The sequence below is a fragment of the Aotus nancymaae genome, unplaced genomic scaffold, assembly GCF_030222135.1.
Source record: "Aotus nancymaae isolate 86718 unplaced genomic scaffold, 86718_ANA_hifiasm-v0.15.2.pri h1tg000003l, whole genome shotgun sequence".
NCBI lineage: Eukaryota > Metazoa > Chordata > Mammalia > Primates > Aotidae > Aotus > Aotus nancymaae.
Window position 1 is genome coordinate 73,298,468 of NW_026988414.1, and position 13,005 is coordinate 73,311,472.

The window sequence follows — 13,005 nt, forward strand, 5'->3', positions numbered from 1 at the left end:
ACTAAGAACCTTAAAAAAAGGCTTGACGAAATGCTAACGAGAATGGACAATTTAGAGAGGAATATAAGTGAATTGATGGAGCTGAAAAGCACAACACGAGAACTTCGCGAAGCATGCACAAGCTTAAACAGTCGAATTGATCAAGCAGAAGAAAGGATATCAGAAGTCGAGGACCAGCTCAGTGAAATGAAACGAGAAGACAAGATTGGAGAAAAAAGGATAAAAAGAAATGAGCAAAGTCTCCAGGAAATATGGGACTATGTGAAAAGACCTAATCTACGTTTGATAGGTGTACCTGAATGTGATGAAGAGAATGAATCCAAGTTGGAAAATACTCTTCAGGATATCATTCAGGAAAACTTTCCCAACCTAGCAAGGCAAGGTAATATTCAACTCCAGGTAATACAGAGAACACCACAAAGATATTCTTCAAGAAGACCAACCCCAAGGCACATAATTGCCAGATTTATTAGGGTTAAAATGAAGGAGAAAATACTAAGGGCAGCCAGAGAGAAAGGTCAGGTTACCCACAAAGGGAAATCTATCAGACTCACAGCAGATCTCTCAGCAGAAACCCTACAAGCCAGAAAAGAGTGGGGACCAATATTTAACATCCTTAAAGAAAAGAACTTTCAACCCAGAATTTCCTATCCAGCCAAACTAAGTTTTATGAGCGAAGGAAAAATTAAATCTTTTGCGAACAAACAAGTACTTAGAGAGTTCACCACCACTAGGCCTGCTTTACAAGAGCTTCTGAAAGAAGCACTATACATATAAAGGAACAACCAATATCAGCCTTTCCAAAAATATATCAAAAAGCAAAGAACATTAATACAATGAAAAATTTACATCAACTAATGGGCAAAACAGCCAGCTAGCATCAAACGCCAGTATTAAACTTATATATATTTCAATTGGATAAAAAGCCAAAACCCATCAGTATGCTGCATCCAGACCCATCTTACATGCAACAATACACAAAGACTCAAAGAGAAGGAGGAAGATTTACCAACCAGAGAGTAAAAATAAACAAATAAACAAAAAGCAGGAGATGCAATTCTCGCCTCTGATAAAGTAGACTTTAAAGCAACAAAGATCAAAAGAGGCAAAGAAGGACATTACATAATGGTAAAAGGATCAATGTAACAAGAATAGCTAACGATTCTATAGATCAACGAGATAGAAAATTAACAAGGATATTCAGGACTTGAACTCAGACCCGGAACAAGTAAACTTAATAAACATTTATAGAACTCTCCACTTCAAATACACAAATCATACATTACCACCTCACACCTATTCCAAAAGTGACCATATAATTGGAAGTAAATCACTCCTCAGTAATCGCATAGCATTTCATAGGTTTAAATGAAATATTGGTTGGCTGTTTGTTTGTTATCTTCTTCCCTTATTCCTTCCTGACTACATCATTAAGTATAATTATCAGTATACAAGAGGTTTTCAATACCCATTACTAAATTGCATTGTAGCCTGGGCAAGAAAGCAATACTCCCATTCTCTCTCCCTCTTTCTTTTCCTTTTTCCTACTCCCCATTCTCTCTCTCTCTCTTCCTTTTTCCTCTTCCCCATTCTCTCTCTTTCTCTAAAAAAAAAAAAAAAAAAAAAAAAAAAAAAGAAAACAGGTTTTTCTAGACAGGGCTCTGGAACAATGGAATGATGATGAATGTACTGAAAACGTTTGTTAACTTTTATTCCCTAATTCTCCTACCTTAGAGTAAGGCCAGAGCAGAAATGGCAGTAGGTTTGCATCACTTACATGTCTGAGTACCTGATGAGAACTCACCTCTTGATAAGCGTAGCTGGAACAAGTTGAGAAGGCAAAGGCTGAAGACGTAAAAGATGCATTTCCTTACCTCAGGCAGTTTACAGTTCAGTATAATTGAGGACACAGGATCTCAGAAGGCACCTGATCTAGCTGGACAGTGCAGCCCCACAGTGACTTGCTAATTACAGTCGGTGTTTGTTGGTCCATTGGCCATTGAAGCCGAATGGGGCTCTTTAGAGAAGGGTCTGTTGTCAGCCCAGTGGCTTTGGCATTTGTAACATAGCATTGGCATCTTGGAGGGAGCATACCTTGGTTGTCAAGGTAAGAGCTGTCCATTGCAGATCCTATTTTTTGGGTTTGCTGTTTCTATCCCGGTATGTTGACACTGTTGCATATAATAAATACTTTAGATTTCTTCACATACACCAGCTGCTGTAGATACTGGCTTTGAGCCTTGAAAAACCAAGTATTTTCCATAGTGTACTTTGAATGACTGATTCTCCCCAACTTTTATAACGGTTGTCCATTTTTGGTTTTTTGTTGTTGTTTTGTTTTGTTTTTGAGATGGAGTCTCACTTTGTTGCCCAGGCTAGAGTACAGTGGTACAATCTCAGCTCACTACAACCTCCGCCTCTTGGGTTCAAGCAATTCTCCTGTCTCAGCCTCCCGAGTAGCTGGGACTACAGGTGCACGCTACCACTCCTGGCCAATTTTCCTATTTTTAGTAGAGATGGGGTTTCACCATACTGGTCAGGCTGGTCTCCAACTCCTGACCTTGGGTGATCCACCCGCCTCGGCCTCCCAAAGTGCTGGGATTACAGGCATGAGCCACCGTGCCTGGCCCCAGCAGTTGCCTGTTTTTAATGGTCAGAGTAGCTTAAAGGCAGCCATGGTGTACTTAACCATGTACTTCTTGCCCGTGTTGTGAGTATTGGGTTACACCCACCTCAGATGGGGAGAAATGACAAATTATTTGAGAAAACATCTTTGCTAGCTGAGTTTCTTAATTAGAAAGGAAGGGATAAATAGAAGAGAGAAGGAAGAGGAAGATGGGAGCAGATGGAACAAGTCCTCTTGCCCTGCAGTTGAGAACAGCAGGGACAAGAAGGCCAGCAGGGTTAGCTAGTGTCTGTGTCTCTTCTGCATGTCAGGAAGGACAAGGGGCCTGCTTGTGAGAAAACCTCGCTGCCCAAGATGGCATTTCCCCCACTTTGGGAAAATCACGTTCTCTTCTGATACGCCTAATAGGTTGCTGTTATAGGCTGTGTGCTGGTCTTGGTAGCACTAAGTATATTAAGGTAGATTTCGCCTTCATGGTCTAAAGCTAAACTGCTAAGGGAGATTGTTTGTCCCTGCTCTGTGGTGACCTGGAACAAGTTGTTACTTGGTTCACCATCCACTACTCGAGTGAGCTCTGCAGAGCGTGCCTCAGTCCCAGAAGATGAAGAGGATGGGCCAGGGGGTGGGCCATGGTAAAATGTTGGCATTTGCAGAATCTTGGATAGAGGATACCCAGTTTTGACCTGGTTTCTGCAATCACTTTCCCTTTCTCTCCTCCTTTTGAATTGCAGACTCTGGCCTGGTTGTCCCAAGTGTTTCCTATGAGCTGCATAAAAAGCTGTTGTCCGTGGCTGAGAAGCATGGGCTGACCCTGGAGCGGAGACTGGAGATGACAGGCGTGTGTGCCAGTCAGATGGCGCTGACCCTCCTCGGAGGACCCAACAGGTAACTGCCTGTAAACTGGCAAGGACTCAATGTGGAGTGAGGGTGCTGTGCCTGGCCACCACCACAGTGCCTCTCGCATGTACACACAAGTTCATTGGGCAGTTTCTGCTCATCTGATGGAAGTATCTCTCTGAAGTCACTTTCCTGCTGTAGATGCTGCCAGGTTTCTTTGTTTGCCCCTCTTCAGATCCATCTCCTAGACATCCTCATTCTTCTTCTAGCAAGCTGCCTTTTGACCCTCTCTTTCCTGATAGCAGCCATCTGGCTTGAGACTCCTGGTAACTATAGAAGCCTTCCTTCCAGGAACCTTCGGAGACCTGGCCTTTGACACTCATCATTTACTTCATGTGACTGGGTTGCAAATCAGTCTCCGTACCTGAGAGCTTCCAGAACTCCATTGACAGCTGGGTAGGGGAGGTAGTTGGGCGCCTTCCCACCTGCCCCTTAGGCTCAGACATCAAGGGCAGTGCCTTATTTTATTTGCAGACAGACTGATACCATGTGCCAGACCTTCTGTTAGTTACTGGAGACCCGAAGAAGAATAAAATACTGTGCCTTTCCTCCAGTAGCCCAGTTAGGTCTCTAGAAAGTATAGCCCTGTGGTAGAGGAAACACAGTTCTCCAGTAAGCCATATTACTGCCCCCAGCTGGAGAAACCAGTCACCCATCTGGAGCAGTGGCATCCAGGCTGAGCCCTGACGAGCAAGGGGTGATTAATGTGGGCAAGCAAGAAAGAAGAAGGTTTTTGTGTTTTGTTTTTTTTTTTGTTTTTTTTTTGAGGCAGGTTCTCACTCTGTCACCCAGACTGGAGCACAGTGGCATGATCTCGGCTCACTGCAGCTTCTGCCTCCTGAGCTTTAGCCTCAGCCTCATGAAGTAGCTGGGACTGCAGGCGTGTGCCACCGTGCACGGCTAATTTTTTGTGTTTTTGGTAGAGATAGGGTTTTGCTATATTGTCCAGGCTGGTCCCAAACTCTTGGTCTCCCAAAGTGCTAGGATTACAGGTGTAAGCCGTTGCACCTGGGCAAAAAGAAGATATTCTAAGTACAGGGAGTAGCATGTGCCAAGGACAAAGAGAATCAAGAGACCACAGAACTGCTGGCAGTCCTTAAGTCACTCTGTGTGTCTGAAAAGTAGGGCCTCAGTACCGCTGAGTGGTAGGGAGCTGCTGAAGGGATTTCAGTAGAGCTATGACGTGGTTAGTCTTGTGTTTTAAAAAGATGATTTTTAGCTACAGTGAGGACAGTAGATTCAATGGAGGCAAGACTGAAGGCAGTGAGATCAGGTAGAAAATTGCAACACTTAGAAAACTGAGCCAGGGCCCAAATGATGGTGGCCCAACTAGGGAAGCAGAGATCAGAAGAGTTGACCCATCAGGTTTGGTGATGCATGCCTACAATCCCAGCTGCTCCAGAGGCTGAGGTGGGAGGATTGCTTGAGCCCAGGAGTTCAAGGCCAGCCTGGGCAACATAGTGAGACCTTGTCTATCTCTTAAAAAGAAAAAGAGAAGGTCAGGCGTGGTGGTTCACACCTGTAATCCTAGCACTTTGGGAAGCCAAGGCAGGCAGATCATGAAGTCAAGAGATCGAGACTATCCTGGCCAATGTGGCGAAACCATTTCTCTACTGAAAATATAAAAATTAGCCAGGTGTGATGGCAGACACCTGTAATCCCAGCTACTTCGGAGGCTGAGGCAGGAGAATCACTTGAACCTGGGAGGAGGAGGTTGCAGTGAGCTGAGATCACGCCACTGCCCTCCAGCCTGGCAACAGAGCGAGACTCCATCTCCCCCAACCCCTCAAAAAAGGATCTGAAATTCAGAGGGTCTGAGCTGATGCTAGAGATTTCGGAGTTGTCACTTGTAGATGGTGTAAGAGTAGATGAGATCATATAAGGAGAAGGTATGAAAAGAAAGGGCCTAGGGTAGGATTCTGGGGCACATCAGCATGTAAGGCAGTTATAAGGATGAAGGAGAAAGCCAGAGAGGTCAGAAACCAAGAGGGTAGTGTGTAAAAAACCAAGGAAATAGTATTCGAAGAAAAAAGGGGCTGGGTGTGGTGGCTCACACCTGTAATCCTAGCACTTTGGAAGGCCAAGGTGGGCAGATCGCAAGGTCAGGAGTTCGAGACCAGCCTGGCCAACGTGGTGAAACCCCATCTCTACTAAAAATACAAAAATTAGCCAGGCGTGGTGGCTGGCGCCTGTAGTCCCAGCTGCTCGGAGGCTGAGGCAGGAGAATTGCTTGAACCTGGGAGGCAGAAGTTGCAGTGAGAGGTTGCAGTGAGCTGAGATTGGGCCACTACACTCCAGGCTCGGCGACAGACTGAGACTCCATCTCAAAAAGAAGAAAGGAATAGCCAGCAGCAGTACTGTTGGATTTGTCAGTAAAGAGAAGGACATGGGCAACCTTGTGGGAGAGTGGTGTCTGGAGTGGAGAGGTGGCTTCCAAGCGGCAGGGCAGATCTGGGTTCAGTGGGGCAAAGAAAGCTTTTCCCTGAGCAGCACTCACAGATCCAAAGCCTCACGTGATAGGATGTTGGGATAGTTCCCTGTTTGGGAAAGGTATCCTGGTCCTTGGCTTGTGCTTCCAGGCATGGTGTTTGAGGGTCCGTGCCAGAAAACTGATACTTCAGATAAGTCCTGTAGCTCCTTACTCCAAGCTCTTTTCTTTTTCTGGGCCTGATAATGTTGTGTTTGAATGGAAGACATCCTGATTCCGAAGCAATCTTGATTCAAGCAGACTTAGCCCAAGCCGGATGTAAGATTTCCACCTCCCTCATCCTACTTGAGTTGGGGGTGGGAGTGTTAGTTTTTCCTTGTCCCTTTAGGCCTGCTTCCTAGCTGTTAGATCCCTGGGCTCTCCTGTGCCAGGGAAGGGCCAGGGAAATCCTACCTGAGGGGTAGTGTGAGGTGCCCTCTGAAAGAGCATCAGTCCCCTGGATCTGGTGTCTCCTGCACCTCCTTTCAGAGTCGCCGTTGGGGGCATTTTGAGACTATTAAATGGCTTCCCAGAAACAGCAGTTTTGGGGCAGGAGTCTAATGTCCTTACCAAATCACAGTCCTCTCTAGCCAGCCCCTTGTGCCAGTCTTTCCTCTCAGTGTCTGAACTGTCAAAAACCCATCTCCTGTCCTTTGTAGCAGTTGCTGATGCTGAGAAATCAGACCTGTAGTTAGTGATCTTTAAGTTTAATATATGTCAAGTGCCATGTAGCTTTCACATCATGATTCAATGTGGTCCTCGTAACTTCACCTCAAAGCCAAATAATAGCCCTATGTTTTAAGATGAGCACACTGTGGCTCAGAGAGCTGAGGGACTTGCCCACGTGACACTGCTGGTACACGGTCCAGCCAGGCCTCTGATACACACAGGTCCGTTTCCAGTGCCCATATACTCTACGCCTTGCCGCTGGCTGGGTGTGTAAATGCTGTGCTCTGCTTCGATTCTTTTGATTGGGGGCAGGAGAGGTGTGTCTCCCTGAGAGGAAGAATCCCTTTAGAGAACAAAGTGAGTCAGATACCACAACTCTGCAGCATCCTCTGAAGGAATTTATTTTTTTCCCATTGTCCCAAACCCCAGACTCACGTCATTGCATTTCTATTGCATTTATTTCCTCTCAATAAAAAATGGGACGGCAAATGGTTTGGTGTCTAGAATGTAGAGTAGACTGTTAAATTCTCCAAAGTTTGGGAATGGGGCAGTTTTGACCCTCCTCTTAGCTTGACAGCATCTTGTCATCTTCCTCCCTGTGGGAAACCAGTAAGTGACTATCACTGCTCTGCCAGTAGGCAGGGACTAGGCAGGATGAAGTGACTACTTCATCCAAGGCAGCTGCTAGCCTGGGAGGCCAGGTAACCCTTAGCCTGCTGCCCGCTCCATGGTCAGCACTGATTGAGCACCTTTGTGTTGGGCACTGCTAAGTGCTGGTCATCCAACAGTCCACATAGCATCCTATGAAATAGGGACTGTTCATACCTGTGGCATTGCTTTCTTTACCTTCAGTAAGCTACTGAGCTCAGTAAAGAAAACTTGGGTTGGCAACTGATTGAGGAGAATTGAGAGCTATGGTACTTGCTATGAGTTTATTAGTTGAGAGGTAAATGCTTGAGCCAGAGTAGTCCCAGCAGAGGTAAGCCTTGAGCTAGATCTCCAAGAAAAGGTGAGTCAAGAGTTTGGAAAGTGAAAGGCTTTCTGGGCAAGGGACATAGTTTGAGCATAAGCAGGAGAGAGCCTTACAAGTGCAGGAGAGAATGAGACCAGCCCTGCTGGAGTGAAGCAGACTCATTGGGGAAGAAGAGCAGAGAAGGCTGCAGAGGAACTACTGAGTGTTCATGGGTCAGAAAAGCGGTGTTCTGGCAACAGTGTTGTGTGGAGCAAGATCTGGGTGAGCCACTTAGTGGGAGGACCCAGCAATGACGTGAGGCTGGGGTTTGGGACAATGGGAATGACACCCTGTAGACCTGGCCTGCAGTGGGTAAGAGATCTGGGAGCAATAGGTGCTACATGGTGTAGAGCGCAGGGGTTGGCAAGTCTGCTGACGCTGCTGCTTCACCTTCTTTTCCAGGTTGAATCCCAAAAATGTTCACCAGAGGCCTACAGTGGCTCTGCTGTGTGGACCTCACGTGAAGGGGGCTCAGGGTATCAGCTGTGGAAGGCACCTAGCCAACCATGATGTCCAGGTCATCCTTTTCCTGCCTAACTTCGTCAAGATGCTGGAATCTGTCACCAATGAGCTGTCGCTCTTCAGCAAGACCCAAGGTCAACAGGTGTCTAGCCTCAAAGGTGAGCGCGTATGCAGGCTGGGACGAAGGCCACCTCCCTCCTTGGCAGTTTGATGGTCTCATTGTGCCACCCCGTGGCGACAGATGGAAAGGCACTCCATGTGCGAGGATGCCGCTCCGCCTCTAAGGAGTCTTAGAACGGCAGTCTGCTACTCCCCTTACCCTTCGCCCTACACTACTCAGATGAAGAGCTGGGGACCCACTGGTCCATTCTACAAATATTTGTTGAACAGGCACTCTTCCTGATGCTGGGGATATGGCAACAGATTTTTTTAAATCCATTCTTCCATGGAGCTTATCGTCTGGTTAAGAGGAACACACACACAGATAGGTAACATGTTTGTGTAATTGTAGTAAGTGATATGGAGAAAAATGAAGCAGGGAGAGGAGGCATGTTGGAGGATTGGGTGGAGAATAGGAGAATTGGACATTTCAGGGTCAGGTCATGATGGCCTTGGGGATGACCACAAGGATTTGCGTTTTTACTCTGGGTGAGATGGGGAGTCACTGAAGGAATAAGTAGAGGAATGATGTAATGAAATTTAGGTCCCACATGACCATCCTGGGTGCTGTTTGAGAGTGGACTACACAGAGGAGTCCACAGAGGTGGCAAGGTGCGGTTGTGATCACGGAGAGAGAGATGATGGTGGCTGAGACAGGGTGGCAGTGGCGGAGGCGGTGAAAGTGGTTAGTTTCTAAATCAGTTTTGGAGATAGACTCCACAGATTGGATGGATGGCGGGGTGGGAGTAAGAGAAGAGTTGGGAGTGGCTCCAAGGTTTTTGGCCTGAGTAACTGAGGTGTGATCACTGAGATGGGAAAACTTCATGGAGAAGGTTTGGGAAGGAACAGCAGAAGCTCCAGAAGAGACACCTATTGGATATGCAGGTGGAAATGTGGATAGGGAAGGAGTTATATGAATCTGAAGTGAAAGGATTCAGCCTAGAGTTACAAACCATAGGGAATATTTAAGCCATGATGAGCCTGAATATGCTGTCATATAGGAAGAGTAGATAGAGAAGTTGGAAAACTGAACTCTTTATTTAGAGTCAGGGAGTAAAGAACATAACCAAGGAGATGGAGCAGGCAGGAATGGTGAGTGAGGAAGAACACCAGGAGAGAGTGGTAGCTGAATGCCAAGGTAAGAAAGGAGCATGTGATCATCTGCGTCAACAAGCCCCACTCTAGGTTAAGGTCAAAGGAAGACAGAAATCAACCACTGATGTGGCAGCGTGGAGGCCCCTGGTGAGTGTAGTCTCGAGTGGAGTGGCAGGACAGAGTCTGACTGCAGTGGGAGAATTGGAGAGAGCAAATGTGGCCCAGAGAAAGGGCTTCACCAGTGGTCAGATAGTGCGTCAACAGCAAAGCCTGGACCGGAACCTTTGCCTCCTGAGTCTTGGGCCAGGCTCCTGTGGGCACACAAAGGTTAGGATGCCACTCTCACTCTTGAGAGCCTCATGGCCCACAGGGACTCCCCACGTGGCACATTCTAAGCAGGGAAGCTGTGAGTCTCTAACTGAGAAATGCCATTACTCTACGCTGGAGCTGGGAAGGGGGCCTGGTGTGGGTTCCCCTTCTTGAAATCTTTAACATGATGCCCCCTTCCAGGCAGTTCTTCCTCTGGCTGCTCAAAAGGTTTTCTATCCCATCTGCTCCAGGACACAAGTCTGAGAATGACCATTAAGTTTGGCCTGATTTCTGCTATTCTCAGTTTAACCTCTAAGGCCAGTACAGGATCTACATACTTGTTGAGACATCCTTTTCCAGTACTGTCCCAGAGGCCTGGTTAGAGCAGAGGAGCCTGGGAGAACAGTAAGAGGTACCCTCTTAATTCTTAATTAAGGCTGGCTGAGTGGAGGACCCATTCCTATGAGATAATGAGAGGGCCAGAGAGGACAGGCTTGCTAGAGTAGAATGAGTAGGCCAGCCCTGGGCACCTCATGAACTCTGGGAAGGCAGAGTCCACTGTCAAGTTGGCCATCACAGGGAAACCCCAGCTCAGGCCCTGGATATACAGAGGTGTGCCTGAGAAGGCAGAGGAGGTGACATGCACTTGGTCTCTAGCACTCAGCCCAGCCAGGCCTGGCAACTCCTAGGGCAGTGCCCTGGCCCAGCTTTAAGAAGGCCAGCCTGTGGAGAGGCATTAGAGTGGTGTCTGGAAAACAGACACCCTTGGGGTGACCTGGGCCCTAGTCCCAACCGGGGCTGCTCTCTGCTTACAGGGATTTTCAGATGGCTTTCTTTTCACCTGCAGATCTGCCCACTAGCCCTGTGGACCTGGTCATCAACTGTCTGGATTGCCCCGAGAACGTCTTCCTGCGGGATCAGCCCTGGTACAAGGCAGCTGTGGCTTGGGCCAACCAGAACCGGGCACCAGTACTCAGCATAGACCCTCCTGTGCATGAAGTTGAACAGGGCATTGATGCCAAATGGTCACTGGCACTGGGCCTGCCTCTGCCACTGGGGGAGCATGCAGGCCGTATCTATCTGTGCGACATTGGCATTCCTCAGCAGGTCTTCCAGGAGGTGGGCATCAACTACCACTCGCCCTTTGGCTGCAAGTTCGTCATCCCACTGCACTCTGCTTAGAGGGCTCCTGCACAAGCAGGACTCTGCCATCCCCTGCCGCTCCTGAGGACAAACGCCTTAAGGATTTGAAGCTTCATGGACCTTGTTGTTAAAAGTTTTTCTCTCTTGGGTTTGTTTCTTCTGTGAGAGAACAGAACTTACTTAAAACTGACCTGTCACTTGCCCTGAGCCAGGGAAGTCTTTCCCACTGGCTTCCGGGCACGCGGCAGGCTGAGTGTGCAGCAGCTCCAGGCATCTCTACCCTCAGCCCCCTGCACACCAGGTGGGCCTTTGTTTACAGACGTAGGCAGCTCTCAGACTGTGTTTCAGGTTTACAGCCACTGGGCCTGGGCACACGCATTGAGGAGTGGACCAGGTCCTGTTTGGGGGCCTGTACCTGCTCTTATTTCAGAGCTTGTGGCTTTGTGTCTCCCCTGCTTTCCCCAGGCAGACAGCCCTTCAGCTGCACGGCAGCTGTCCACCAGAGGGCAGACCTGCGCTCCGCATTCATTTCCAGGGCCGTGAGAGACCAGGCCTTCCCCTACCCACATCAGAAGTTGATTTTGGGGGCTTCTGACCCTTTCTCCTGAGCTGATACAAGTTTTATGCTGATTTTTCCAAGGATTCCTCCCTCCTTTCCCCTCCATCACTCAGAGGTAGGGAAGGGGCGGCATTAGGATGGTGTTTCTGTGCTGGGATTTTATGTTGTTCTGTCGTCTTCAGCACAGGTAGTATAAGGTTATATTACTGTAGAACCACAGTGCCCATCTTGCCAGCAGTGCCCGCCCCCACCCCCAAAGCCGAGCAGGCCGAGACTTTGCCTAGTCTGGGGTAAGACCCCTCAGATGGGGATATCCCTGGGGGAGCCTGGTGCTGAGCCAGAAGAGGCTTCCTGGTGCTTCTGTCCTAGGCCACCATTCCCGCACCCCTTTGCCTGCACATACATGCTCCACCTACTGTTTCATCCCCTCTGCCCTTCCCCCGAAATGGTCCTTTGCAGCTGTCATCCCAGAGCAGGGTGCATGGGCTCCCCTGCTCGGACTCCACCCGGCTCTTAAAACATCTGGGCTTTGAACCCTTTACAGTTGTCCAGTCTAGATGAGTAAGCTTGAGGCCAGTTCTGGATGAGCTAGCCGGTGTGGGGTCCAACCATAGGAACCTCAGATCCTAAGGCGCTGAGCCCCAGGGCCTTCCCAGACCTAGGCCCTGGAGGCTGCTGGAACAGGAGCTATGCCTGGAACCCTGGCAGGGATCCCTGCCAAGGACTTGTGCTTAAGCCTGCTTTGGGGCTTCGGGCTTCTTCTGCTGTGTTTGCCCAGAGTAGCTGAGCGGGTGGATGGGTGGATGGGGGCTCACCAAGGATTGTGGACACAGGGTAGGCCCTGGTGCCGTAGGTTTCAGGCTATCACTTTTCTTGTAGGAGCATAGCCAGAAGTAGATGAGCCAGGGTAGAAGGCTGGCCCCTCCTCTCGTCTTCCCACCAGTGTTAAATTGTCTCCAGCAGTGGGAAGAGGCCAGGGACCTCATGCTGTGTATTTGAGCCTCTGCTCACTCTCAGGGGAAGCAGCTCCCAGGCTGGAGCCCTCTCTTCAGAGGCAGGGCCACAATCTGAGGCGCAGTCTAGGTTACCAGCATTTTAGTAAGCAGGTTCTGGCTGCCTGTTAATACAGTTAAGCCTCCTGAGTAGGTAGTGAGAAACAAGCTGGAACAACCCTGGCCCAGGAGACAGCTCTCTCCAGCAAGATCCAGGGATGCCAGCCTTGAGGGGCCACTGGGAGTTTGTACCCAAGCTTTTCACTCCTCTCTCCCCAGGGGGCATTGGGACTTGTCCCTTCCCTCCTCCTCAGCCTGGGCCTTCCACAGAGGTATTAAAGAGAAGTATGATTCCTGTCTTCAGTTCTTTTCTGGGGCATCCTGCCTATAGTACCCAGTTCCCAAGGAGCCCCCAGTCACGTGGTAAAGCCTAGCACTCATGCAGCTCTTAGGGAACCAAAAACCAGCACTGAAATAATAAAGCTGAATGACTGAGTCCTGTGCCGTGTGAGTTGCTCCGTAGGCTGTCGTGAGGTGCTGCCTGCCCCAGCCTAAGAACCCGCCCCACTTGCCTCCTGCCCTCAGCAGACCATAGTTGGGCACATACAGCCTGAA

At 48.8% G+C, this 13,005-nt stretch overlaps 1 protein-coding gene across 2 annotated transcripts in view; it reads left to right on the forward strand.

Annotated features, from left to right (window-relative positions):
- Positions 1 to 12,885, forward strand: part of EDC3 (enhancer of mRNA decapping 3) — a 67,077-nt gene extending 54,192 nt beyond the window's left edge. For both annotated transcript variants that reach the window (XM_012457623.2, XM_012457622.2), the window contains 3 exons: positions 3,358 to 3,511; positions 8,074 to 8,291; positions 10,544 to 12,885. In XM_012457623.2, the coding sequence (XP_012313046.2) occupies positions 3,358 to 3,511; positions 8,074 to 8,291; positions 10,544 to 10,878 (707 nt within the window). In that variant the 3' untranslated portion in view covers positions 10,879 to 12,885. The remainder of the gene's footprint in view (positions 1 to 3,357; positions 3,512 to 8,073; positions 8,292 to 10,543) is intronic.
- The last annotated feature ends 120 nt before the right edge of the window (positions 12,886 to 13,005 follow it).